The 25,327-nt window shown below is 38.2% G+C and overlaps 1 protein-coding gene across 8 annotated transcripts in view; it reads right to left on the reverse strand.

The window, feature by feature from the left end:
* Positions 1–25,327, reverse strand: part of EPHA6 (EPH receptor A6) — a 467,959-nt gene that overhangs the window by 219,578 nt on the left and 223,054 nt on the right. For all 8 annotated transcript variants that reach the window (XM_061454323.1, XM_061454327.1, XM_061454328.1 and 5 more), the window contains one exon: positions 8,749–8,904. In XM_061454323.1, the coding sequence (XP_061310307.1) occupies positions 8,749–8,904 (156 nt within the window). The remainder of the gene's footprint in view (positions 1–8,748; positions 8,905–25,327) is intronic.

Consider the following 25,327-nt stretch of genomic DNA (forward strand, 5'->3'; position numbering starts at 1 on the left):
GGAATAACCACCAGAGATAAAATTGTTTGCATTAGTTCTGCAGTGCCAGATATTTTTTCTGTCCTTCACTGCTTATCCCGAGGGATTTCTTTGCTGCTGTTCATTAACAGAGTTAGATGGCATCAAGCCAAGACTATTAGGCACAAGAGACAGTTTACAAGGTTTTTTCTTTCCCACCTGCCACCTCATCAGCATCAGTATAACAGTGAAGACATCAGCCTTGCAAGTTAAAGGTCTAATAGGATGGCCACGAAGCAGGAATACAACTAATTCTTAAAGACTCTGGAGAGGGATGCAAAACCAGTTGCAACCTGCAGACTATAGGAAAGCTCTCAGCTAGCAAGCAGGTGGTAAAGCTCTCTATGCACTGTCACATGAAGTACAAGTGACCCATTTCCCATGGTTCCTGCAACAGGCAACGCACATCCAACTAGTTTTAAGCTGTTATGCTGCTTTACTGTGTAGATCACATGTAAATCCTCTGAGGCTTCATATATCAGCTTCCACAGTACAATGGAAGAACTTTTCCATTTCTTATTATATTATTCTTTTTCCACTTAAGATACTTCAACCAAGCACTTAGAGACACATAGTTTTAAAAAACAATTTGCATACAGTCCCAAAATACGTCCATAAAAATCATGTAAGAAACACAGATTTGGCAAAACGAACTCCAGGCTACAGACTCCAGGCTTTGATATATACAAGATGACTGTGGCTAACTCTACTGGTGATCTCTGGGGGCTTTGGAGCTGAATGAGTTGAATAAGCATTATATGCCAGTTCTCAACATAAAAATCACAGGGCACATGGATTGCAATGGTTAGCAGAACTTTGAAAGCTTTTATCTTGCTTTGTAGCTTTTCATGATTTATACAACTTGCCAGCAAGACTTAAGAGATATTGTTCACATTTTGAGTGAGCTTTTCATTACTCCAGGGCCTCTTAAGCAGACTGAAAAACTATGGGAAACATTTGCAAATGACATTAGCTAATTCTTACACAGAATGTATTTCACCCAACAAATTGAAGAGCACAGTAAATCTGAGAGTCAGATTATTAAAATATCACAATATTCTTCATAAAAAACTGTGAGACGAGAGGAGAACTAAACAAACAGAGAGAAATATTGAACAACACTCTTGTAAATTCCAGCTCCACAACTTATAGCATGAAGGCAAGACCTTATGCCCAAAGGATGGTCAGATAAATGATCAGAACTTTGCACTAGGAAGGACATCGAAATATCAAAGCTCATAACATTTCACACAGAAATCAGGATCTGACATCTCAGGAAAAAAAAGTTGAAACCCAACAAACCTACTTTTTTCAAATTATTCATTTGAAAATCACTATTGCTTTCTTCTTTAAATCTGCAATTACTGCAGCAGAATTACTGATGAGCTGATTTGATTTTTGAACTTTTAGCTATTTATTTGACCACAAAAGAAGTAGTCATTTAGAAAATCAAGCCCACGAGTAGTTCTGACATATGCAACTACAACTGAAATAAATCCATTTATTCAAGCTCTTCATTCTTGAAGATGACCCTGAATACTAAACTGGACCATACTTTAACAGAAAACATTACTATATCTTACATTTTACTAATGAACTATACAGCAGTAAGGATCTATACAGCTGTACCTACACATAGCAGCAGGAATGAATAACAACTTTAATGAAGGAAAGAGGCAGTAATAGTTGCAGGGAAAAAAAAGTCACTATTCACCAACAGCTGTAATTTTTAAGCGATGCTCTCTGCTTTCTTCTGTGGCATAAATGTGGGTATAAAAGTTGGAATGCTTGTAAAGGGAAAAAAAGTTTGTCTGCTGTGGGAGGGATAATGCGAGCTAACAAATGTTAAGGTTTTCTGTGAACTGTAGTTGAACATGTGAGTTACTTTTTTCTTCCCTGTATTTATTTGTAACTTGAAATAACTGAGGCTACGTTTTCATTAAAATTATTTCTGCCCTAAAGTAATGATGAGTTAGCTGCTGGATTTCAAGCACTTGATAATTAAAATAACTGGAAGTGCTGCTGCTTTGCATTATCTTACTAGTCAAGAAAGCTCAAATTGTTTTGAATGTATGATTGTTTATTCCTATTTCTATGTGTGCAGAGTTTATAGTTAGCAGCCAAAAATCCCTGGAGAGTAAAGATCTGTTATTTTTCAGTTTTTATCAAGGAATCATTTAGCTCATTTGTACTGAGGATTGATATTTCTGGAACCTGTCAGATGAAAATTATAATTTGCAATTGTTATGATCATGGATAATATGTTATTTCCTTCCTGATCTTTTATTGTGACCTTGGGATAAATCTAATACTGAAGCATCTGAAATAATGTAATATCTAAGTATTTATAAATACAGTTTGTTAACAAAGGCTTATTATATTGATACATCATTTTCCAATGGTGTGGAAAACAGCCTTAGAGATGCTGATGTGGTCCAAAAGCCCCTTCCAACCTTAAGAGTGTCTCAGATTGACAAATCTCTAAACTTCCCAGAAAATTACTGTTCTAGCTACTCTGGAAAACAGTCCCGAGATCAGAATAAGCTAAACTAAGCACAGATTACTTCAGCTTCAGTTCTTATTATTTATGTGTGGAAGCCAGGAATAATTATGTTTCTTCTAAAAACATGCTGTGAGAATTAAATAATGACTGGTCTTAACAAATTCCCACTGTTAAAAGCAATGAGGAGTTTTAGGATATGGAGGATGAGCCTTAATTGCAGTTACATATGTGCATAACTTTAAGCAGATCAGTAATCCCCTTGAAATAATTGGTAATACTCATGCACTTAAAACTAAGCATGTGTGTAATTGCTTGAAGGACTGGAGCCAACGTTTTAAAAGTGGCTTAAATTTAATCCTACATAAACGATAGATATAAGGACAATGGGTCATCATGGCTCATTTTTTTTTCATGTTACTCCTTCAACTCTGGCAGGCCAAAGTAGGAATCGGTGTGAATCCAGGCAATAGAAGACTTTTATCCGGCTTTGTCAACTTTAATTTTCTAGCAGACTTTTGTTGTACTGTATGTAGACTGCATCGATACAGCAGATAAAATACACTCCTTTAAAACGGTATTTTTTATTTGCACTGGAGCGTGCAAATAAATTCCTATATTAACGATTTGGGACATAATCCTCAATTGTAAGAGAAAACATGAGTTATTGTACGTTCCCATTTCAAAGAACAGAGAAAACAACAATTACGTTAGCGGTGTCTGAAAGTATGCGATTGTCCGCCTGCAAATACAGAAAAAAACCTGACACATTTCATACTCAAGGCCCCTCATGCCAATTTGCATGACGATTAAATAGCTTTTTAATTGCTGTTAAATTATGCCAGTTAAACTGTGATTTCATGCAAATATTAAGCTGTAATGGCATGCAGTGAATCATTTACTAAGATTTAGAACTTGGAACAAAGAGAGACAATTAATTCTAATCCTCAGATTCAGCTAAATTATGTGTCACTGGGCTTTTATGAACGTGGCCTGATTGCTTTGTTATCATTTATAAATTATACAAAGATTATGTGACACACTGGAAAGACTTGGCAGCAATAACCCTTCTGCAGACATCTGTGTGCAAAGCTCTCAGGGATTTCCTGATATTGATTTCTAACGAAAACAAGTATATTGGTAAAAATGATGGATCCTTTCCTCACAGTAAAATTCATGACTTTGCGTTTTATGCAAACAGTTCAGGTGGATGAGCATTAAAAAAATATGCAGCCCTTCTGCTTCTTAGATGAAACACAGCCTCAGTGCGAGCAGCCTTTTGCTTCATTTGCACATTATAATGTAAGAAGTGTTTCTACAGTCTCTGGAGAGTAGACTGGCACTGCTGTCTTATGGAGAAGCAGACCCACTGCAAAAGCAGCAGAGCTGAGTTTCTGCCTCATGCAGTGCTTCACACCTCATCTTGCTTTGCATACCCTTTCCCTCTGTGAAGTGCATTTTGTCCTTTATGGAAGGAGAGAGCAAACCCAATGCTGCAGAAGCCTAGTGAGGGCAATGCAGTATTTTAAGCACTACAGGGTGATGACTGGAAACAACTTTGTCGCTGTTCAACTGAGAAACATCTGTCACCAACTACTGGACTCTTAGACGTGTGGGTTATTTGACTGCTGAATTCAAAGTAGGAGGCCAAAATTAACCAGTGTCTTCTGAGAATACTCAGAAACAGCATCTGGCTGTGCCTTTTGAGTTCATAATTGCTTTTTTATATGCATATGTGTATATAAAAACATCGATTTGCAGGGTCACTTGATGTAGAATGCTGTATTACATTTTTTTCTTTTCACAATAACCTATTCTTTTTCTGTGAGGAATGGAAGCTAGTGACTGCAAACCAACAGTCCAAATCTGTGTGCAATGGTAAATTGCAAACAAGTACATATATCCTTAGATATATATATATAAAACTAACAATACAGGCAGTAGAGCCAAAGACTTCAAGCATGTTGCTTGATTTTGCTGCTGGAATACAGCGTTGACTCAACATTAGAGGATACAGTTTGTGGCAGACTTTACTGAGCAGAGCATCAGTTTGTCAGGTTCAAAACTGTTTTGAGCATAACATGAAGAGATGCATTGAGACACCCAATATAAGCCTGCCGGCCTTTGATCTTGAAAAGAGGGATCAATTTATCCAATTACATTGTAGTGGGAAATGTTAGAGTTTATGTACAGAGTAATCAGACGGGGGATTAGATATGATGCTATTTGCTGCTCACTGCGTATGCAGAGAGATCACTGATAGAGTACTCACATATGGCAAAGAAATACAATAAGGAGAAAGGGTAGCAGCAAAAGATTGATAAGAGGTGCCAATCAAATGGGAAAAGGCTAGGAGAAAGTGATTAACAATGTACCCTAATGTAATTTTCATTCCTCTTATTAAAATCGGATTTCTATTATGCTTTTCTGCAAAGTGCACACTCTTCTTTTACAAAATGGGAAATGTTCAATTTTGGAAAAGCATACAGTATGCACTTTCACAGAATTAATGAAAGTAAATTTGAAGCTCATCTTGAAAAAAGTGGATGCTGGAAGCTACACTCTTTAATTTCAGTCTCTTAAATCAAGGTCTTTATTTTCCATAATGCTGCATATGCAAGTTTTCCACTGACAAATAGTTCTGGAGTGAGGAATACTGCCTGACCCTATACAGGAATGAAAAGAGGGAGAAAATAATATATCTACCTATCTTAGGCCTATAGCTTTGCAGAACTTGGGGAAGCAAATAAAATAGGTATGAATACGGTGGGTTCAAAATGTTCGAATATGAATAAATTTGTAAGGAGAATCCACTAGTCATTCTTCAACCCAAGAACAACTCTCTTTCAAAACATCACAAGAAAACTTTCTCATCTCTTCTGTCACGTGTCACATGTCACAATACAAATGTACAAATGTAGGGGCAGATCTGCCCTGAAAGTGGTTATGTAGCAAAGGCATTTTCTTACTGCACAGCCTTTCCTATTTAGTCAAATCGGCTCATTTCCCCCCCCCACCTTTTCAAATCCTTTTATTACAGTAAAGCGTGACAGTTTTGACGGAGCAATCTAAATTCCACTCATATCTGTATCTTTGTTTATTAAATTTAAATTAGCCACATCTGCACACATTCACCGAAGGCAGTGAGGTTGTATTCATGACAGAAACATAATTTTAATAACCGAGAGCATAATTTGAAAGCAGTGGGGCTAAAGATACCACTTAGGGAATAATTTGGCCTGCAGACTCTTCATTACTGATGAAGCACAAGAAGATACGAATGCAGTCTGCCTGTCATGAATGTCAGTGTCATTTGCAGAGCTGACAATTAGTGAAATAATTATCATTATAGGTATAAGATGAATACATCTGCTGTTACAGTCAATGAAGTACTGCTACGTTGCAGTCTAGGCTGAATAAGAAGCAATGCATGGAGACCCTGAACCATGATGTGGTTCACAGCCTCTTTTCTTTCTTATTTGTCGCAAATTGGGGTGAGATGGGGCACTGGTACTCCTGTTGTGGCTGATTTCTTCCCTGCCCTCACTTACTCGATTGCTTTGGCTGACCTCAGCAGGGAAAGAGAGGTCTGGCACCAAGTCTTCCCTGACAGTTTTCAGCCAAAGCAGCTCTCAGCACCCTGCTTTTGTTTGATAAAGCACCACGGTGTTGTAGGTGCCTATTCGCTGATGCCACAGGGCTCTTACGCTCCTCCCTACCGTATCAAGACTAATGGGTAGCAGGGCTTAAAACTGTGCTTTGAAAGGTAATTATGGAACCATAATGCCACGTACGGGTAATTTTTTCAGAGGAGAACTGTCTTTTGGAGATGAAAAGCCAGTGACTTATAAATAATATGAAGCACTTTTGCACAACGCATGAATGAAACTATCTTTCTAAGCATGAAACTGTCAGGAGTGCCTGGGATGTATATCAGTTCTGTGGGTAAGATTTTAATGGCCTGTGCTTGGAGCACTCATTTGAGTGGAGCTATCTGTAATCATCATTTTCCTGCAGAAAGTCTGGAACAGCACTGCTTATTCCATTACATATTTCGTGCAAAAAAAGACGTGCCTTGCTCCAGAGCGAGCGGACAGCAGATTGTGTGCATTGGATTGGGGTGCCTCTCTGAACCCTGTCTCCCTTAAGGAGCTGGAAGCTGACACCCTTCCCCTCTGAAAACCCTTTGGTTAGATCAGACAACTTTCTGCTAAGTACTTTGAATCTGAGGAACACCATTTTTAGTGACTATTAGGAGACGGACAATGCCTTGGTCTACATAATGACTTCAGGATTACAGACTGTCTATGACTTTGTAAATCAGCTATTGCAACAGTACTTTGTTTTTATGGTTCCATCTTTCAAGCTTTTTGTATACTTTGTTTGCCATGTTATTTTTGATAGAATTCTGTTAACAAAAGGACTGTGGCACAAAATTTACTGGAATCAAATCCTCCACCAGAAGAGCTAACAAAGTACTAGGCAGAAAACTAGGTATCTCAGAGAATTTTCCAATAGGTGTTAATAGGATTTTATGTGTAAGTAGAGTATTTCACCCACAGATTTTTCAATGCTGCTGTTTGTTCCCAATTTTGAGATTAAACAGGTATAGTTGCTTTACGATCAATAAATGAATCCCAGGGAGCAATGAACCATGAATGAAAACCTATGAGGAATATTTTATTACGTAAAAAGAAAATTTATGTTGTATGTTTCTAGACATGAGCATATTGCTCAAAGTAATAAAAATCTATCCTCAGAATTTCTGCCTCTAGATTGCTGGGCATCAGTTTTGTCTTAATGTCAAATTTAGGTTAGTTAAAGGTTAGTTAGGCCTTAGTGGCCTATATTGGTCTGTACTGGTGCATAGTGGTCCGTACTGCTCCATACTGGGATGTGTAAATCTGCAGATGACACCAAGTCGGGTGGGAGCGTTGATGTGCTGGAGGGTAGGAAGCTCTGCAGGGGGATCTGGACAGGCTGGATCCATGGGCTGTGGCCAATGGGATGAGGTTCAAGAAGGCAAAGTGCTGGGAACTGCACTTGGGCCACAACAACCCCCTGCAACGCTCCAGGCTTGGGGAAGAGCAGCTGGAAACCGTGCATGGGAAAGGAGCTGGGGGTGCTGATTGATGGAGCTGAGCATGAGCAGCTTGTGCCCAGGCAGCCAGGAAGCCACCAGCATCCTGGCCTGAACCAGCACCACTGTGGCAGCAGGGCCAGGGCAGGGATTGTGCCCCTGCACTGGGCACTGGTGAGGCTGCACCTCAAATCCTGTGTTCAGCTCTGGGCCCCTCGCTGCAAGAGAGGCATTGAGGTGCTGGAGCGGGGCCAGAGAAGGGCAATGGAGCTGGTGCAGGGCCTGGAGCAGAAGTGTGATGGGGAACAGCTGAAGAACCTGGGGGGGGTCAGTGTGGAGAAGAGAAGGCTCAGGGGGACCTGATGGCTCCCTACAACTGCCTGACAGGAGGATGGAGCCAGGAGGGGCTGGGCTCTGCTCCCAAGGCACAAGGGATGGGACAAGAGGAAACGGCCTCAAGCTGCACCAGGGGAGGTTTAGATGGAGCTGAGGAACAATTCCTTCCCCAAAGGCATTGGAACAGGCTGCCCAGCGCAGTGCTGGAGTCATCCCTGGAAGCATTCATACACTGCACAGACGAGGCCCTCAGTGACATGGGTTAGTGGTGGCCTTTGCAGTGCTGGGGTAAGGGTTGGACTGGATGAGCTTAAAGGTCTTTTCCAACCTGGTTGATTCTATGAGTCTATGATTTTCTTGTCTTTTTTAGAGAGCCTAGTTTTGATCTGATCGTGCTGGGATATTTGTCTTCTCATTTTAATTTAAATCCAGGGAGACAGGAAAGTCACATTTTTTTTTCTTTACATGACTCCTCAGGTATTTGACAGTTTTTGCACAAACATATTTTCATGTATTTAAAATACATCCTGGTAGTTAAACCTCATTCATGTGACAGTGATTACACACCTCGTATGATCTCTCAGAACTACAAGTTAAAAAGTCACCAACCTAGAAAACATGTGAATGTTTTTAGGGATATCTACACTATGTAGAAACACGCTATTTGAATTTTGATTTTAAAAATCTCTGTTGGTCATCTTGAATGGAATTCTTCACAAAATACACAAATTCACATGACTTTCTTAAAATACAAGAATAAATAAATAAGGCACAGGAGAAGAGAACTGCAGACACTGGTACTGATCTGACTTACGGGTACATGCCATAGTTGGTGGGTCCTTCTCAGCTCTGAAGTAACCTTTCTCACACTGACAGACAGAAGTTGCTTCTACGTAAGTCAAGCTATGTGGAGGGCACTTGGAGCACTTTACATTTCCAGCAAATGCTTTATAGAATCCAGGCCTGCAAGCTGCAAAACAAGAAAAAATGAGTTTCGTTATTAGAAGCAAGGTTTGGTCATAAGTAAAATCTGTTCCATACAGCTATAATGCACCTTCTTTCCTTTCCCGCCTAGATATACATGTGCTATTTTGATCATACAGTTCAACAGAGCTACAGTTTTTATTTTAGTATATGGACTTAAGAAAAAATAAATTTCTTGTATATAATGGGAAATCATTAAAGAGACAGCTTCCAAACTTACACAGTCCTTACTGCTGCCTGAAATTGTTACCTGGGCAACATCACTAGCATCACTAACCAAAAGAACATTATCTATGTTTCACGTAGGTTCCATCTGTTAATAAGAAAGAGTGAGATAACTTCTTATTCACCAAAACTATTTATATGGCTTCCTTCTTTAAGTAATGAAGACTTGCAATGCCCAATATGTTTACCCTCACAATGCCTCGATGAGACAAGGATGACATTCCTATATGTTTAGAGATGGGTCTGACTTCCCTACCGTCCCCTGAGAAGCCTGTGATAGAACGGGCACATCAGCTGGGTCCTCAGCACCCTGTTGGCATGAGAAGTTGGGAGGTGCTGCTATAACAACCTTCAGAGATGTAGGAAGGAGATGCCAAAACCCTCCAGCATAAAGTACAGCAAGCCTGAGGCTATTGTTAACTATGTCAGGAAACAACCTAGAGAGCAGCTGCCTTGGGGACAGGGGATGTTATGATGGTCACAGCTTGCATTCCAGGTTACTTAGAGCAGGGGTCCCTGTTGTTCTTGACCATAGCACGGCCTTAACGTGCCTTTTTGCTGGCCATTAAAACAGACAATTTGTTAAAATAAATCTTATCATACACCTGCTGGTTTTGCATTCTGAAATATTATTTGGAAACCATCCTCAGACTTCACCACACATGCCTAAAACAGGGATTTCTTTCTTCTGTCAGCTACCACATCTACACATGCCAGCACGTATTGCAGTTACTGTCTTCTGGCATCCTGATCCAAAAACAGAACTGAAACAAATGAAAGAGCAACTCAAACATGTATAGACTGCACAGACTCATACTCCTGACTCCTCCAGCAGCACAGACAGAATACACTGCTATAAATATCATTTCGAAGATTCATGTGCTTTTTTCTCATTTTGACATATTCAAGAGTTCTTTCTCTACATTGCCAGAGGAACTAGGCAGCACTTCCTTCCCTTGTAGCAAGACAAAATAATAATAAAATGAGGTGCTTTTAAAAAGTATCTAAAATAATGCATTTTAAGGATTTATTGTCAGTTCGTATAAAGCAAGTTATTAAAAAGTATTAACTCATAGATAACATATACAGAGATCAGTTTTGCTTCTGATTCCAAAGGGCTTCTTTGATATAAAAGCAGTTTCACCAGCAGCTGAGGGAAAAGGAGTGAGAAGATGGGACTGAAAAAGATGATAGTTGATTGCCTATCAGGATCCAAGAGCCAACTGTTCAAATGTAATTTTAAGAACTTAATTTTGACCCAACTATTTCAGCAATTCTCCTCCCAGTGTGTTCTTCTGACTTTGCTGAAGAGATATTAGGGAGGAATCCTGCCCTGCTGTCACTTAAAGAAAGAGGAAAAAAAAAGTAGTAGTATTTCTGGTGTTAGAGATAAGAGGGGAGGGAACAGCAGGGATTTTCCCCTTGAAGGAAGGCTACTGGCCTGATACAACTGTGATTATAGTGGGTGGTAATTTTCCACTGATTGGAAAGACAGCAGGTCTGGTGCATGGAAGAAGGCAGCATTGTAGACACAGGCTGTAGGCACTGACTCCTCTTAGCTTTGCTGCGAGGAAGAGAGGAGATAAGGCAAAAAAACCCAGGATAGGTGTTACACTTACCTGCTCATTTCTTTTTTTCTCATGCCCAAATCCTGCCCTGGCTGATCTGAGGATGAATATTAAATTCTTGCCTTCCATATATGTGGTGCAATACAAAGAAGCTTGTGATGAAGGAGATGGCAATTTCAAGTTACAGTTTCAGTCAGTGTAAAATGAACGCTCCTTAAAATCCTTATTACCTCTGAAATTCAAGTCTGTCAGTTCTGAAATCATTCCTTCTTGCCTTCTGTCCCCCAAAATGACAAACCACTTCAGATCAAAAGAAACACAGCATTCTCCTTCAAGACAAATGTTTTGTTTAAGCTTCAAGCAGTTCACTGTTCTAAACTAAAACTCAAGGAGAAGACCCTGAAGGTTTTGTTATGAAATGGTATTCTGTAATGTATTTAAAGCAATTATGGGTTTGAGATGCTATGTCTCTTAAAAGAAAGCACATATACAATCATGGAAAAGATGGGAAAAAATAATGGATGAATATGTGGATCATTTTACTTGTTTTGAATCCAACACATTTATCCATGACGCCAGGTATGTTCCATAAATTGAGGCAGAGGAAGACATCAAGGAAGCTTTTCTATGGATAAGTTTATGAAGCTACGTATAACTGCCTAAATGTAGAACCACACAAGCACAATTATTGGATATTTTCAAGTAAAAACCAGCCTTTCATAAACAAGATAAAATAATACAAGGTGAAAACCTGCAAATGATCACAAGCCTGGGATAACTCAGCTCTCTGGATAGGTCAGTGCTGATTGCCAGCACTCAAGGTGAAAGAAAATGAAATTGTTACTCTACCAAAATCCATCAATGCAGCTGGACAGAGCTTTGGGTGACATGGCCTATTGTAGGGCATCCCTGCCCATGGCAGTGGGGTTGGAACTAGATCTTAAGGTCCTTTCCAACCCTAACTATTCTATGATTCTATGTTAATGTTAACCTCAGATTTTGCCTAGCCTTCTATTATTTCCATTGTTTATTCTCTGTGGCAGTTTCAGCCACACAAAATCACTTAATACTCAAACTGCCTGATGGGCAAATCAGAAACTCAGGAACTTTTAATTATAAATGGGTTGTGGGTTTGTATTTGGAGGAGGAAAAAAGACATCCTTCCCATGCAAAATCCTACCCTATGTAAATATTTTGAAAGTAAGTTTAATACTTGTTGTTCCTGGTGTTTATGAATACAGAAAGTTTCATTTTGCATGGCTTCATAAATCAGTATTTTCAAAGTGTTTCTCCTAACATGTTCTTCACCCAGCTCATAGTTATTGCATGTATAATTTTTGAAAATTCTTTGTGCATAAGTTAGTATAAAATTTGAACTACAAAAAGCTGCCACCTGAAAAATTTTCTAATGATGACTCTTCAAAAATACCATAAATTTTGTTTTTATCTTTGTTACCACAGAGTACTTTTTGTACCTTCCAATGGGAAGCACCTTATTTTCCCTAGTATCATCTAATAGAAGTGACTTTGTGAATTACTAATTATATGAACTGTGAGATTTGACTTTCGTAAAGCCTGGGGGAAGATAATATATTGTCTTATTGGTTAAGTAATTAGCAGGGTATCTGAATGAACAATTAAAAGGCTAAAGTTTTCTCCAATGAAATACCAGAGATCATGCAGAGAAGCACTGTTACTTTAATCGGCTTCATAAAGGATAACACACCTACAAATGTGCTTGACTACACCTCTATTATCAGGTTATTAATATGAGGTATTTAAACTGTAGAAACTTTATAATTAACATAATTTTCCTTGTTTAAAATTGATTATATGGCATTTAGTTTTGTGTTATACACAGATGCATGCAAAGAGAAATTAATGCTATGCAAAGCTCTGGTGAACTCTTAAAGAAAGTGATTCATTGCCTGCTGGCTTCCCAGCCTGGGCAGAGAGCGAGAGAAAGCAGTTATCGAGAAGCTGCAGAAGTTTAGCACTGTTGATATTCTTTGCAGAGGTACTGAAGCAGACTTGAAAAACTTCAGAGGTGCACTGTACACTTAACACCTAAAATGAGATACAATCTTGGCTGCTCCAAACAGGACAGCACATGTGTGGTGTGAGATGCTGTGGGAAGCTGCCATGGCTATGTGGTTGGTCTATGGCCCTTAGCACCCCTAAGGACCCGAGTGCATCCCCCTGCCAGGGTTCTGGCTGGGGGGCTCAGGGCCCAGCTTGGAAGCAGTGCAGCTGAGGGTGCCCCCCCATCCTGCTGGGGCCATGGGGAAAGGCTCCTGACAGACTGGTTGTGAGGGGGACCCTTGCCTTTGGATGTGGGCTTGGTCATCTTCATGGTCATAAACCTTGTTTTTTTTTTTTTAAAGGAGCATTTTCACTGCTCTTTGGGAGCATGCAATTGTGAAAGAAATTAGTAGTTGTTTCCACTTCACAACATCTGAATCAACTGTTATCAAGTCAGCTGAAGTAAGGAGAGTCCAAAGGAAAATTAGGGAACTTTTAAGTATGTCTGACACTGTTGGTCTGTGTGTGGGGAGACATTTCTCATGAAAATGGGATTTTTATAGCTTGCGGAGAACTCATCAATCAAATTAAAATAGAGAAGACTCTGCTGTCATTTACAATGAATGGCAACCATCAGCAGCTGTGGAAGAGGTGCTGGAATCTTTCTGAAACACATGATTTGCTATGCTGTTCCACCTCACACATTTTTTTTAATTGTTTACTGAAAACCACTAATGCACCATTAGACTAACATCTTTTGTATCTGTTACATTCTGTTAATATAGAATTACTCCACTTTTAAAGTCCTCTTACCCCTCTGATATCTGATTGCTTTATTAAACAGCAAGCCAATAAAACCTATTCTATACTACCACTGTGCAGAAACAAGGAACTAGAATATTATTTTAACCAGCTTATATTTTAGTAGAAGTGTCTAGAAAAGAAAAAAGTATATAGAAAAGAACATAACAAAAGATGCTTACTGTATATTACAGAAGAGAATATGATCACAAAGATTAGGATATTACAGAATTAGGACAATGAAGCTATGAGGACAAACTTTGATTGTGAGTACTATCTAAGTAATCTCATATCTTTTCTTTCTTCACATAATCCTTGGTTTATTCAGGTCATGAATGGACTATGAGAAAAGAGAGGGGATTCATTTTGGGTCATGCTCAAAACAAGAGCAAGAATATTCAGGAGGAGTTGCTAGAAACAGGAGACCTCATGAAGAACCCACTGGAGGAAGACCAGCCATGATAGATTATGAATTATGGAACATGCTGGTAAGTTGAAACCACAAGAATATAAGACATCATGCATCAAGAAACAAGGTTCTACTTCAGATCAGTTCCAATGATAAGGAGGGGACAACAATCACTCCTAGCAAACTTAGTGGGGACAGTAGACTGATTTTCCTGTTTTGTTTGTGGTAAATTCAATGGATCATATTTCTGTGTGCTTCAGCACGCACTTACATGCATCGTGTTTGTATGCTCCAGTCAATCTCTTGTCTTTTGCTCTCAAATATTTCTACTCTGTGAGGTGGAGAAGAGATAAAAGCATTACTCACACCCTTGACTTTAAACAGGAACAAGGGAGAGGAAAGAAAAGATGGTAGGTACAAGACTTCTCCCTCATGTATAACTGCATCATGAAGATAGGTAAATTAAATCAAGTGTTCTTTCTCTTTGTGACAATTCTTACCCCACTTGCTGGTACTTATTTTCTGTCATTCCCATATTTCAATATCTATTGCAGTTGTTTATTAAAATGATTAGAAGAAATTACAAGAGATAATTGGTATATATCCAACAGGATTTTCCATTCACATCAGTGCAGGTTTTTTTCTTTATAAAATGTTAGTCGCAATACAGTAACTTGAGCAGTGATTCAGGTCACATACCATGTTTTCAAAGAATCTGTGGTTTATCAAACATATTAACACAGACAAGGAGAACAGTCAATGATATTAATTTTATCACTGCCTGTCATACTAGGTACAATTCCATAGCTCATCAAAGAGCTGTGAACTGTACTACACAGCACAGGAATACTATTCTGCACTTCTTAAGATGCTTTGTCAGCTACTTCTCAAAGACTTAAGCTGGCAACTAAAGCTTTCTGATAACAACAAAGAGAAACACCTTGTTTGCCACTGAGGTGACTGAAATAGTGTCTGTAGTGTGAAAATATCCCATTAAACTTTGGTTTTCGCACACAGAGCAATATCACTCAGTGACTTAAGGTGCTTTTCGTATTGATGCTGGAGGCCATCACTGCTTAGTAATGGGCGGATTTTCAAAGATCTGGGAGGAAGACTTTGTGTATTGTGGTTTCCTGCTAACTTACAGGCAAGATGGAGACGAGTGACAATGTAGGAATAATACAGGTAACTGGGGCTCTTTTATTTGCTAATCACAAGCAGAATGATACTTTAATAAGTTGCCTACCCATTGTATTTGTCACCTTATTTATAGATTTTTCTATAGGTGTCTATTCTGTATTGTTAACCTAGACTAAAAACCAAATCTTGACTAAGGACTCATTTTTGTATTTTCAAACAAATAAAAAACAGCACCCTAAACACTTCCTAAACAAAGACTAGAATTTAAGTATATGATTCTAAATGCATAGGTAGTATTCAAAGAAAGAGATGGGTAATGTCTTCAATACTAATAAAACCTTGGTTTTTACTTAATTCTAAGAATGAGCTGGATTTCTGATTGGAAATACCAAGCACTGAAACTACAGATCAAGATCTTATCAGTAAAAACAAGAGCTATTCATAATACAGGCTACCCTACTTTATGGAGGGTCTGCAAGCTTTTAAAATTACTCCTTCAGCACATTTTACAAACTTCAGTGATTTGTCAACACCTATTTTTATTTGAGAAAGTTTCTATATTGCAACTTACCGCTACTTATTTTGTGTGTCTAGCTCAGGTACATCTTGCTAAAAGGGGTCCCAGAGGTGACAGTACAGTCTCATTTCATTATGTCCTTTTGTGTATGTCTGTATAAGCTCTGACAGTGAAAACCAAACTTGAGATAAAACCTAAACAAAAGCTTTCATGCCACTTAAATAGGTTTGGAAGAAATTAGTGATTATCCTCTGACTAGTGAAGATGTGATTTAGGAGAAATATATTTGTTTCTGGCATCTGAGTCAATAAAAAGGTTGCCTAGGTAAAAACCAGAAGCTACTAGAATGGGAAGACTCCAGTTTTTAACTGCACAGAGGCTGCAGTTAGACATTCACATTACTGCAGCAGTGTGTTACTGGCATTAATACAAGAAACCAGCATTAAATAAAGCACACATGGCCTTTGCAAACTTAGGCTCAGAATTTTCAAGCATGACTAGCAAACCTGGGTCACTATAATGGCAATGATCTCCAATTCCTTCACACAATGAAAACTTCTGTGCTTAAATGTACTACAATTCATAGAATCATAGAACAGTTAGGGTTGGAAAGGACCTTAAGATCACCTAGTTCCAACCCCTCTGCCATGGGCAGGGACACCTCACACAAATGTACTGTATGTGGCTATCAAGGCCTCTTGTGAACTGGTAAAGGTGTTAAAAGCAGAATCTAGACCCTAGTTTCCATAGCTGTTGCTGATTTCTGTCAGCAGTTTCTGACAGCGACACTGATGCTGGAAGATGCTCACCTGGCACAGCATCTTCAAGTTGTCTCAACAATGTGCAAAGTACCAATTATACATAGGCAGGCTCTTATTAGCCAGAGAATAAAAATACACTTACATTTGGCTATATCTGTGGACTTTGGAAGAACAAAAAGTCAAGATGTCTCACAGAAATGGCAAGCGACAAAAATGGCTGGAAAAATGTGGTACCTTATTAGTGATGGAAGAAGGGAGATAAAAGTAACAGGATGCACCCCCCTGAAGAGGCAAGCAACTATTTTTTTGCCACTTTGCGCTGCTGACTCTGCTGTGGGGATCCCTGCAGTCTAATAAATTGTTTGAGGTAGGAACTATGCATACTCAAATGCATGGCTCCATATTCAAATCAGTCTTTATTTCTGTTGATATTTTATGGATAGACCCCATAGAAAGCACACAATTAGACAGCCTTCATTAATCTTTAACAGAGATAGTATAAATACTATTTTCTACACTGCATAATTTTTAAAGGAAATCACTGTGTTTCAGGGAAATAGTGAACAAAGGAAATCAGTCAAGCTAATTAAGGCACACAATAGAAATGGTAATGAAGGAATGTGACAGCAGTGAAAAAGCAGGGAAAACAATCCCTGCAAAAAGGGAAAAAGAAGTGAATTAATTTCCTGCAGTATACTAGTGCATCCTCCTGGGATCGAGAAGGTCTGTAGGAAAAGAACGGAAGGAGAAGATCATTGCATCTCCAAGCAGCCATCTCCAGCAACTAACTTTAACTGGTAAAGCAGGAGAAACATAATCTTGAGAACACTTCAAGGTAATGCAGCACTGGAGTAAATGGCAGAAGTTACTCTGAGTCACAAGACATGTCCACAGTAGCTGTAAAACCTCTTCATTTCAAGGTATAATCTTAATAATATGTTTTGCCACTTTGTCATCATTGTTTCATTATTGAAGAGCTTTATTTTTAAGAAAATACTATCTTCATTCCTTCAATCCTGACCAGTAAAAAGCTGGTACCTGAGTGACCTGGAATAATTGCAATGCCAAGGAGCATTCTGCACCTATGCAAATCCTGAAAACTGAAACACTAGATTATCAGCTGTAATAGTCAACACTCCACCATCTTCTCCGTATGTCTAGGATAGGAGTATTCCTCCACTTACCTGCCCTGGCTTATTTGGGAACTCCTAACACAAAGAACCAAAATGGAGGAGCATATTTAAGTAGCCAGCAATAGTCAAGAAAGCTCCCTGGCACATGTCAGAATAGCAGAGAGAATGCTTGAATCTCCAGGTAAACTTTAATAACTTCTATTTAGCGTGCTTAGCATCTGTAGATGCGCAAGCCAAGGCCAAACGGAAGAATCTGTGCACCGTGATTGGAGCACATCTACTACTGCGTGATGCAATGTTGCATTGGCACATCCCTCCTTGCATTTTTGAGGAAGACGCATTCTTCTGTAGGTTTCTTTACCGCTTCCAAAATTAAAGAAAGAAACTGTTGCTGCTGTTGTCCTCAGACTAAAGCTATATGAAAATCCAGAAAATCCGTTAGATCAAGGACATAATGCACATAGGGAGTAGTTAACGTTGCTGGGAGCAATTCAGCATATCAAGTTGCTTTTCATAAAGGAAAGCTGAAATAGTGGTGAAGCTACAGTTGTAGCTGGAAAGGTTTTTAGGGGTAAGGGATAAGGTAGGAGTATGATAAGTTTCTCAACACTGCAGTGGAATGCTACACAAGAAGTCTGAAAAACAGCAGTAAGAAATGTTATTGATTATACCTGCGCAAGAAATCTGTGTTTCTGGAATCTCTCCGTATGCCTTTCAAGAGTCATTAGTATCCAACTTGAAAGCCTTGAAGGCTTCTGTTTTCATAGAATCATTTACATTCCTAAGTACAGTTGAGGACTCCTATCTACCTTACCAAAAAACACTGCATAAAGGTATCAGACTGTATCAAATATTTCTTTCTGCAAGAGGAAAAACTGGTCTGCAGAAATCAGATCTGTTTTGTGGCCGATTCCTTTTACGCATTATCTATCTCTGTGTCATAGAAGTGAAAGCAGCATTTCTATAAGGAGGTGCTCGTTCTTTTATCTTTCATGATCTCAATGAATGTAAACACACAGCAGACCACTGCCTGTAAAGCTGGTGCTAGCATAGGGGCTGAATGTTCAGGCCCATTTAAGATAGGGCTTTCTCGTTTTCTTCCTTTTTAGGCTTCTATTGTCATAACAATTGTAAAAAAAGATGAATCTCTGAATTCACAGTTGCATGGCTAGCTTTGTGGTCTAGCTTGAGCGACTGACTGTACTACTGTTTGTAAGGTGTTCCAAAGCATCATAAATAAGTTCAGAAAGCGACCAGTGTGGTGCTGATTTCCAAAACTAATTTTCTCTACTGGATGCTAAAAAAGAGCTCTCCGAGTGTGGTAATAACAACTATAAAATCATCAGATCTTGATCAGAGCATAACTAAATGCTAGAAAAATACTTCCTACTATGAGAAAGATTCTAGGTGCTTCCTATCAGATACATGTACAAAATTTAAAGTGCTTTCTTACAAGATATATGTGCAAAAATTGTTACAGAGCAGCGTTGATCTTATGATATCCTTTACCAAATGCTACCATATATATGTGTTCTTATCTCTGTCCCTTGTACTGATACTATAAAATGATATTTATATCTTATCTCTTATCCTTTGCCCCAATTCTGGGGTCCCGTCCCCCCCAGTACAAGAAACCTTTCTGTTTTCCACTTCGTATGTACGATAGGTATTTCATCATGGATTTCTCTTTTCCGTGTACAAAACCAGACCATTTGAATCTGCAGATGCGCTTCTCTCTGTCCATTAGAAATTAACTGGCTAGCTTGGGTTAATTAATTTCTATGATAGCAATTATTTCATTCGTTTTGCAGGTGCTTTTTTTCAGAAGCAATTTTTCTGAGTCTGTTGCCCAGGGAGGCTGTGAATGCTCCATCCCTGGCAGTGTTCAAGGCCAGGTTGGATGAGGCCTTGGGTGATATGATTTAGCATAAGGTGTCCCTGCCCACGGCAGGGGGGTTGGAACTGGATGATCTTAAGGTCCTTTCCAACCCTGACGATTCTATGATTCTATGATTCTAAGAACAGTAAGTTACCAGCACACTTCTCAAATAATTAATGGCACTTAGCTTCATGCCTCTGAACACACTTGAGGCTTACACTGAAAGCCTACTAAAGCTCTGTCTGACATGACTTACTACTTTATTATAAACTGTAGAACAGCTTTCTAGAGAAGACATACCTTGAAGAAATGTAATGTTCTTACAGGCAGTTATTAAACATAAAAAACTGAAGAACAGTACAGTCACTATTTACACGGATACCATTTCTTGTTATGGCCTTATTATAAGACTGTAGTTTTTAATGATTTAAGATCTCAGTGCTCTTTTTTTGGGTTCACAACTTTCCTGAGACCAATTGCTTTTATCATAGATCAGCTAAAGCTATACAACAATTTTTTCTTCTTCTCTGTGTAACTGCCTCTTTTACACTACTATAATTAGCAAGAAATCACAGCAATGAGAATACAATATAACCTACTATATATAATCCAATTTTTAACAGGAAAGGCTTAAAAATATGATAATATTTTTAAATACGGTTACAAGGACTGCACAAATATGGGTCTGTATGTACAATTTATTTAAGCCCCTGCTTAAATTGCATGTACGAGTCAGGAATTTGTGCACAAAGGAGAAATCACTGTAAGCACAGAATCATAGAAACATGCAATATTACATGAATATTAAGTATATGGTAAGAATATGTGACTAGAAACAGGTAGTTGTACAGGTGTGCAATTTCTAATGTAAAAAATATTGAAATGTTCATATAAATCTGGGCATTTGGTCTACAAAACTGAATCCTTTTTGATGTCTTCACAGGAAAACTCACAAGCTAAATTTTCAAACACACCAAACATGATTAGTGACTCCCAAACTATTTCAGCTCTGATTTACCAAAGTCAGTAACAGTGAGAATGGAGTGCTCATGCTTCTGTGGGAACCAAATACCATTTTCTTCTGTATTATCTCTGAGCGCTCCTAAGCTCACAGGAAAACAATCTTCTTGGTTATTCAGAATTATTTCAAACACATCTTTGTATCTTCTACATTACTGTACTAAATACTTTGTAATTTTATTCTATCATTATTGTAAGACACGGAGTAACAAATGTGGTACTTCGGAATGAAGTCACGCTTAACGTCAGCAACATACACAATATTCAAACGCTGATCACCGCTGTGGCTGTTAATGTAGCATTTAAAATGATTTTAAGGAAGTTCACCAACTTGCAGTCCGTACATTATACTACAGATTTTCTCCATCCTTTGAAATGTCCAGTTTTTGTCCATATTGGGTACAAGCAGATGATACTTTAGACTAAAAGAACTGCAGGTTTTGTTTTATTTCTGGGTTTTGGGGGTTTGTTTTGGGGCTTCTTATTAATTTATTTAATATTTAATTATTTAAATATATTTGATTTATTTATTTAATATTCAATTATTAGCACCCTTCCAGTATCTGAAGGGGGCCTATAGGGATGCTGGGGAGGGACTCTTCAATTGGGACTGTAGTGACAGGACAAGGGGTAACAGGTTAAAACTTAAACAAGGGAAGTTTAGATTGGATATAAGGAGGAAATTCTTTCCTGTAAGGGTGGTGAAGCACTGGAATGGGTTGCCCAGGGAAGTTGTGAATGCTCCATCCCTTGCAGTGTTCAAGGCCAGGTTGGACAGAGTCTTGGGTGCCATGGTTTAGTGTGAGGTATCTCTCACCCAGGGGGATTGAAACTAGATGATCTTATGGTCCTTTCCAACCCTAACTATTCTATGATTCTATTTACTACCCAAGTAGATTCTGCTCCCAAACACGTCACTGGCCAAACTGCCATTCATTTGGGCACAAAAGGTCTTTTATTTTTGTGTTATCAAATATTACTGTCAATCTTTCACAAAAGTGTTTCTTAATTACAGCTAATGATCAGGGTCAGAGCGACTATGTTCACCTATAGCTCACCTCAGTAGCAATTAGTTTTCCTGTGTCTTAGTTCCAGCCAATTTTGCCATGGAAGCAACACACAAAATTCTGTAATTAGTCCAATTAAACTCTCTTTTTCCTTTCCCTTTTCCTAGGATACATGAAGATCCACTTGCAGCACTAGCCCCAAATTATAACAATTACCAATTTGTCTTTACATATGCACAGATACATTCATAACCATCACCACTGAATATACTGCATGTTGCTTTCTCTACAGCAGGAATACCGACTACAGAATAGTGAATAGAATGTTTCTGTGAAGCCTTTATAGTGAATATAGAATGTTTATGTGAAGCCTTAGATTTATATAAGAACTGCAACCAAGTGCAAACTAGCAAACAAGAAGCAAACAGGACTAAACTGTTCTGGTAGAAATAGTCATTCATTGAAACAAAATAAAACTATGTGCTTTAAAGTTTTATCTTAGCATAAAGCACAGACTAAAACTTAAAGAATTATTAGCAGCATTCTATGCAATGGCAAAGAACAGTGTAGATAGTCTAGACTGATGAACAGTAACAACAGAAGAAATAATCAAAACCAAACTTTTGTTTAATAAGTCTTTGCCAGCTCAAGCACATATCTGAGTGATCTGTACAGGTATGCATGTCTTGTTATTCCTGGTTAAATAAAAACATATGTATATGTGTGTGTATATATACCTCATATATTTATATTTCCTAAATGAAATGGACAGATGTTGGCAGACAAATTGCCCACTAGTGCTCACATCAACATTCTCATATTTTATTTCATAACCAAACACAGCCAACATCTCCAAGCCCATCACCACTGCTGCATTTGGATTTACATGAATTACAATATATAGCCAATGCCTCGGTAACCCAAAGGAAAACTCTGAATACTGTCTCAGACCTGACTATTAGCTTTATAAGACAGGAATAACTAAATCCTTTGGTGATGCAAACCCGACCCCATTTTAATAAAACAGAAATCATGAAGGTGCCCTTTAGCAGAATAAGGTTTGTAATTTGCGTTTCACTGAAGTAGCTATGTGGGATATATCTTCAATCCTTGTGCCTAGAATATTTCACATGATTAATGACAAGTATCAGAATTAAGTAATTCTACTGAACCTCCTAAGGTATTTCACAGGAATCTCACAGAGATGAAAAATGAATTTAATATGAATTCTCAATAACAAGGTTGATGTGAAAAATACTCCCTGAGATCAACAGTGAAATTTGGACATAAGAACAAAGGTAAGTATTACTATAAAAACATACTTAGTCTGCATAAAATCTGAATGTCCCCCAGGTCTGCAGAAGAAGTACCAGAGTAGCTTATTTCTAGTTTTCAACCATACTGAATGCACACTGCAGTGTTAAGTGCTTTCAAGGGAAGTAAAAATCATCATCCCCACCAAAACCTTACGCTTAAGAGAGGTCAGTGTGAGTTATTCAAGGCTGTCTAACAACCCTTTGCAGAGACAAGGTCATCCACCTAACTTTCCTGACTACATGCCCTCACGAGTCACCGGCCAGTCACACCACAGAACAGTAACCAGCACCAACAGGTCAGCCTGCAACTGAATTTACTTTTTTTAATCCTTTTAACTGTGTTTTTTTCACTTTGACACTTTTCCACAGCTGCAAACAAACAATCAGACAGGGATCTGGCATAAAATTGACCTTTTAATACGGACTGTAAGTAGAGATTGTTTAGCTTAAAGATTCTTTTTAAAGTTACTGGCATCGATCAAATATGATTGTGTAACTACAGCATCCTGCTATTTTTAAATACATAAATTCACATGACAGTTTTAATTCTGAAAACAAAACGTGTACGTTTTGTAATACCCAATGTGCTGTTGGTAACATTTCAGGGCAATCATGCATTTAAAAAAAACACCTGGAAACAAATTCTAAATATAGATTTTAAGACATTTAACAGATGATCAGTGCTATCTGGAATAATCCCTGAACCAAAAGAAAGTTCAAAATAAGGATTACGTAGTCTACATCACTGAAAACTACTCATGCTGCATCCCCAATTCTCATCAGATTGTGAATATAATTCTACTGAAGATTACCTCCATTTAAGCGTTTGAAGAAATTCATTAAGAAGCATGCAGGACAATTAGTTTTGGAGTAAATACTGGCTACTCAAACTGGGGTGCAGATGTATGACAGGAAGCGAGAAAGCTACCACACACTCACCAAACTGTGGGACCCTGGTTGTGTCTTAGCCTTGCAGCAGTTAACATTACATTTATTTCACAATGGGGATAACAGATTGCTTGTATGTGGCCAATTTTCACCTTTTTTTCTCCCCTTCTTGTACTCGGGTTTATCATACTGTGAACAAAATGACTGGGAGGCAAAGGTCAGGGTCTACAATTCTGATAGTAGATGAGATCTGTTATCATTGCTCAGTATTTCGAACTATAAAACTCAGTGATCTGTGTTTATCAAAATACTATCAACTGACTGTTCCATTTGGCATCTTTCTTTGATATTACACTGGTTTTATTTAATAGACTCATTTTTGGAGAGAAAACTGGAGATGGACAAACATCTCTGATAACAAGCTCAGCCACAATTCTGTAAGTGACACTTGCAATCTACATTTGCAGTTAACATTTAAATCACAAATGTGCACGTCACATAATGTCACCCTTTTCAGGATTTATACTAGTTATAACTTAATTATTTTAATTACACCGTATTCACACCATATTCTCATATGTAATGATTATTATGATCATCTACTCTGTATTCCTGCACAATAAATAAGTTCTGTCTTTGCTTAGTGATTTCCCGATCTATTTCAAATATCATGTATTTTAGAGTGAAATCACGGATCACTTCCTTTATTCACTTCCTTGCTGGTTTCATTCTAAGAATGTGAAATTCTTCTTGTCTACCATGGTGATCTTACCTCCTAAGCTGGTTTTCGTGGCCTTTCCTTCCACAATTATTCCAGAATCTGCTTTCCTCCTCAACTCATTCTGGTTTTATGAGCATCGGGCCATAATACCACATATATATTCCCTACTGAAATTTTTTAATGGATACATTAAAAAAATGCATTCATTGTATTTGGGATTTAAGTCTTCCTGTGGCTTTGTTTCAAAATATTATCTTATGCCTTTTCTGCCTTTCAACTTCTTCTAGCTGTATTCTATCTTAGTATGAATTATTATCAGGGCTGTTTAAGGCTAGGACTCCAAGTTCCCAATCTGGAAAGCTCCTACAAAACAGCAGCTGTTCTCTCTCCTTTTGTACCAAAAAATATATATATGATTACTCAGTGAAAGCATGTGTACATCTTGGTCAGGTGCTCGGAAAGTCAAAAGAGAGTAAGTGCTTTGTTCCCTGGGAAGTATGAAATAGATGACACTTTGATCTCTCACTGCATCACAGGCTGAATCTGCAAGCTACAGTATGCGGAGCTCTGGATGAGACTGTAGTTTTCATTATGCCACACATATAACAGATAGGGAACAGAAAAGTTCACCTGAAAACTCAGGAAAACCAAAGAACAAAAGGGAGATCTTTCCATCTGGTGATGCATTCTGCCATTTATGCAATAACTGGTTTTGTTATGAAACGTAAACATTTATTAAAATGAGAATATTCTCTTACATTACCTAAGGACAGTAAATAAAAATCCACCTATTCATATTAGATTTGCAATTCTTAAATCGAAGAATAAGTTACGGGTCAAAGGAAGCAGCATCTTGGGTCAAAAATGGAAATTAGTATTAGCAGTCTCATCTCAGTTATAAATCTGCATGTACACATTTCTAATCTACCCCAAGTGACAGAGAGGAATTTGACTGGCAGTCTGATTAAGAAAGGAACAAGACTGCAGTTACAGGTAATTTCA

The sequence above is a fragment of the Pezoporus flaviventris genome, unplaced genomic scaffold (genome assembly GCF_033815535.1).
Source record: "Pezoporus flaviventris isolate CSIRO_AGI_PZ_B2104156 unplaced genomic scaffold, CSIRO_AGI_Pfla_v1 ptg000015l, whole genome shotgun sequence".
NCBI classification, from domain to species: Eukaryota; Metazoa; Chordata; class Aves; order Psittaciformes; family Psittacidae; genus Pezoporus; species Pezoporus flaviventris.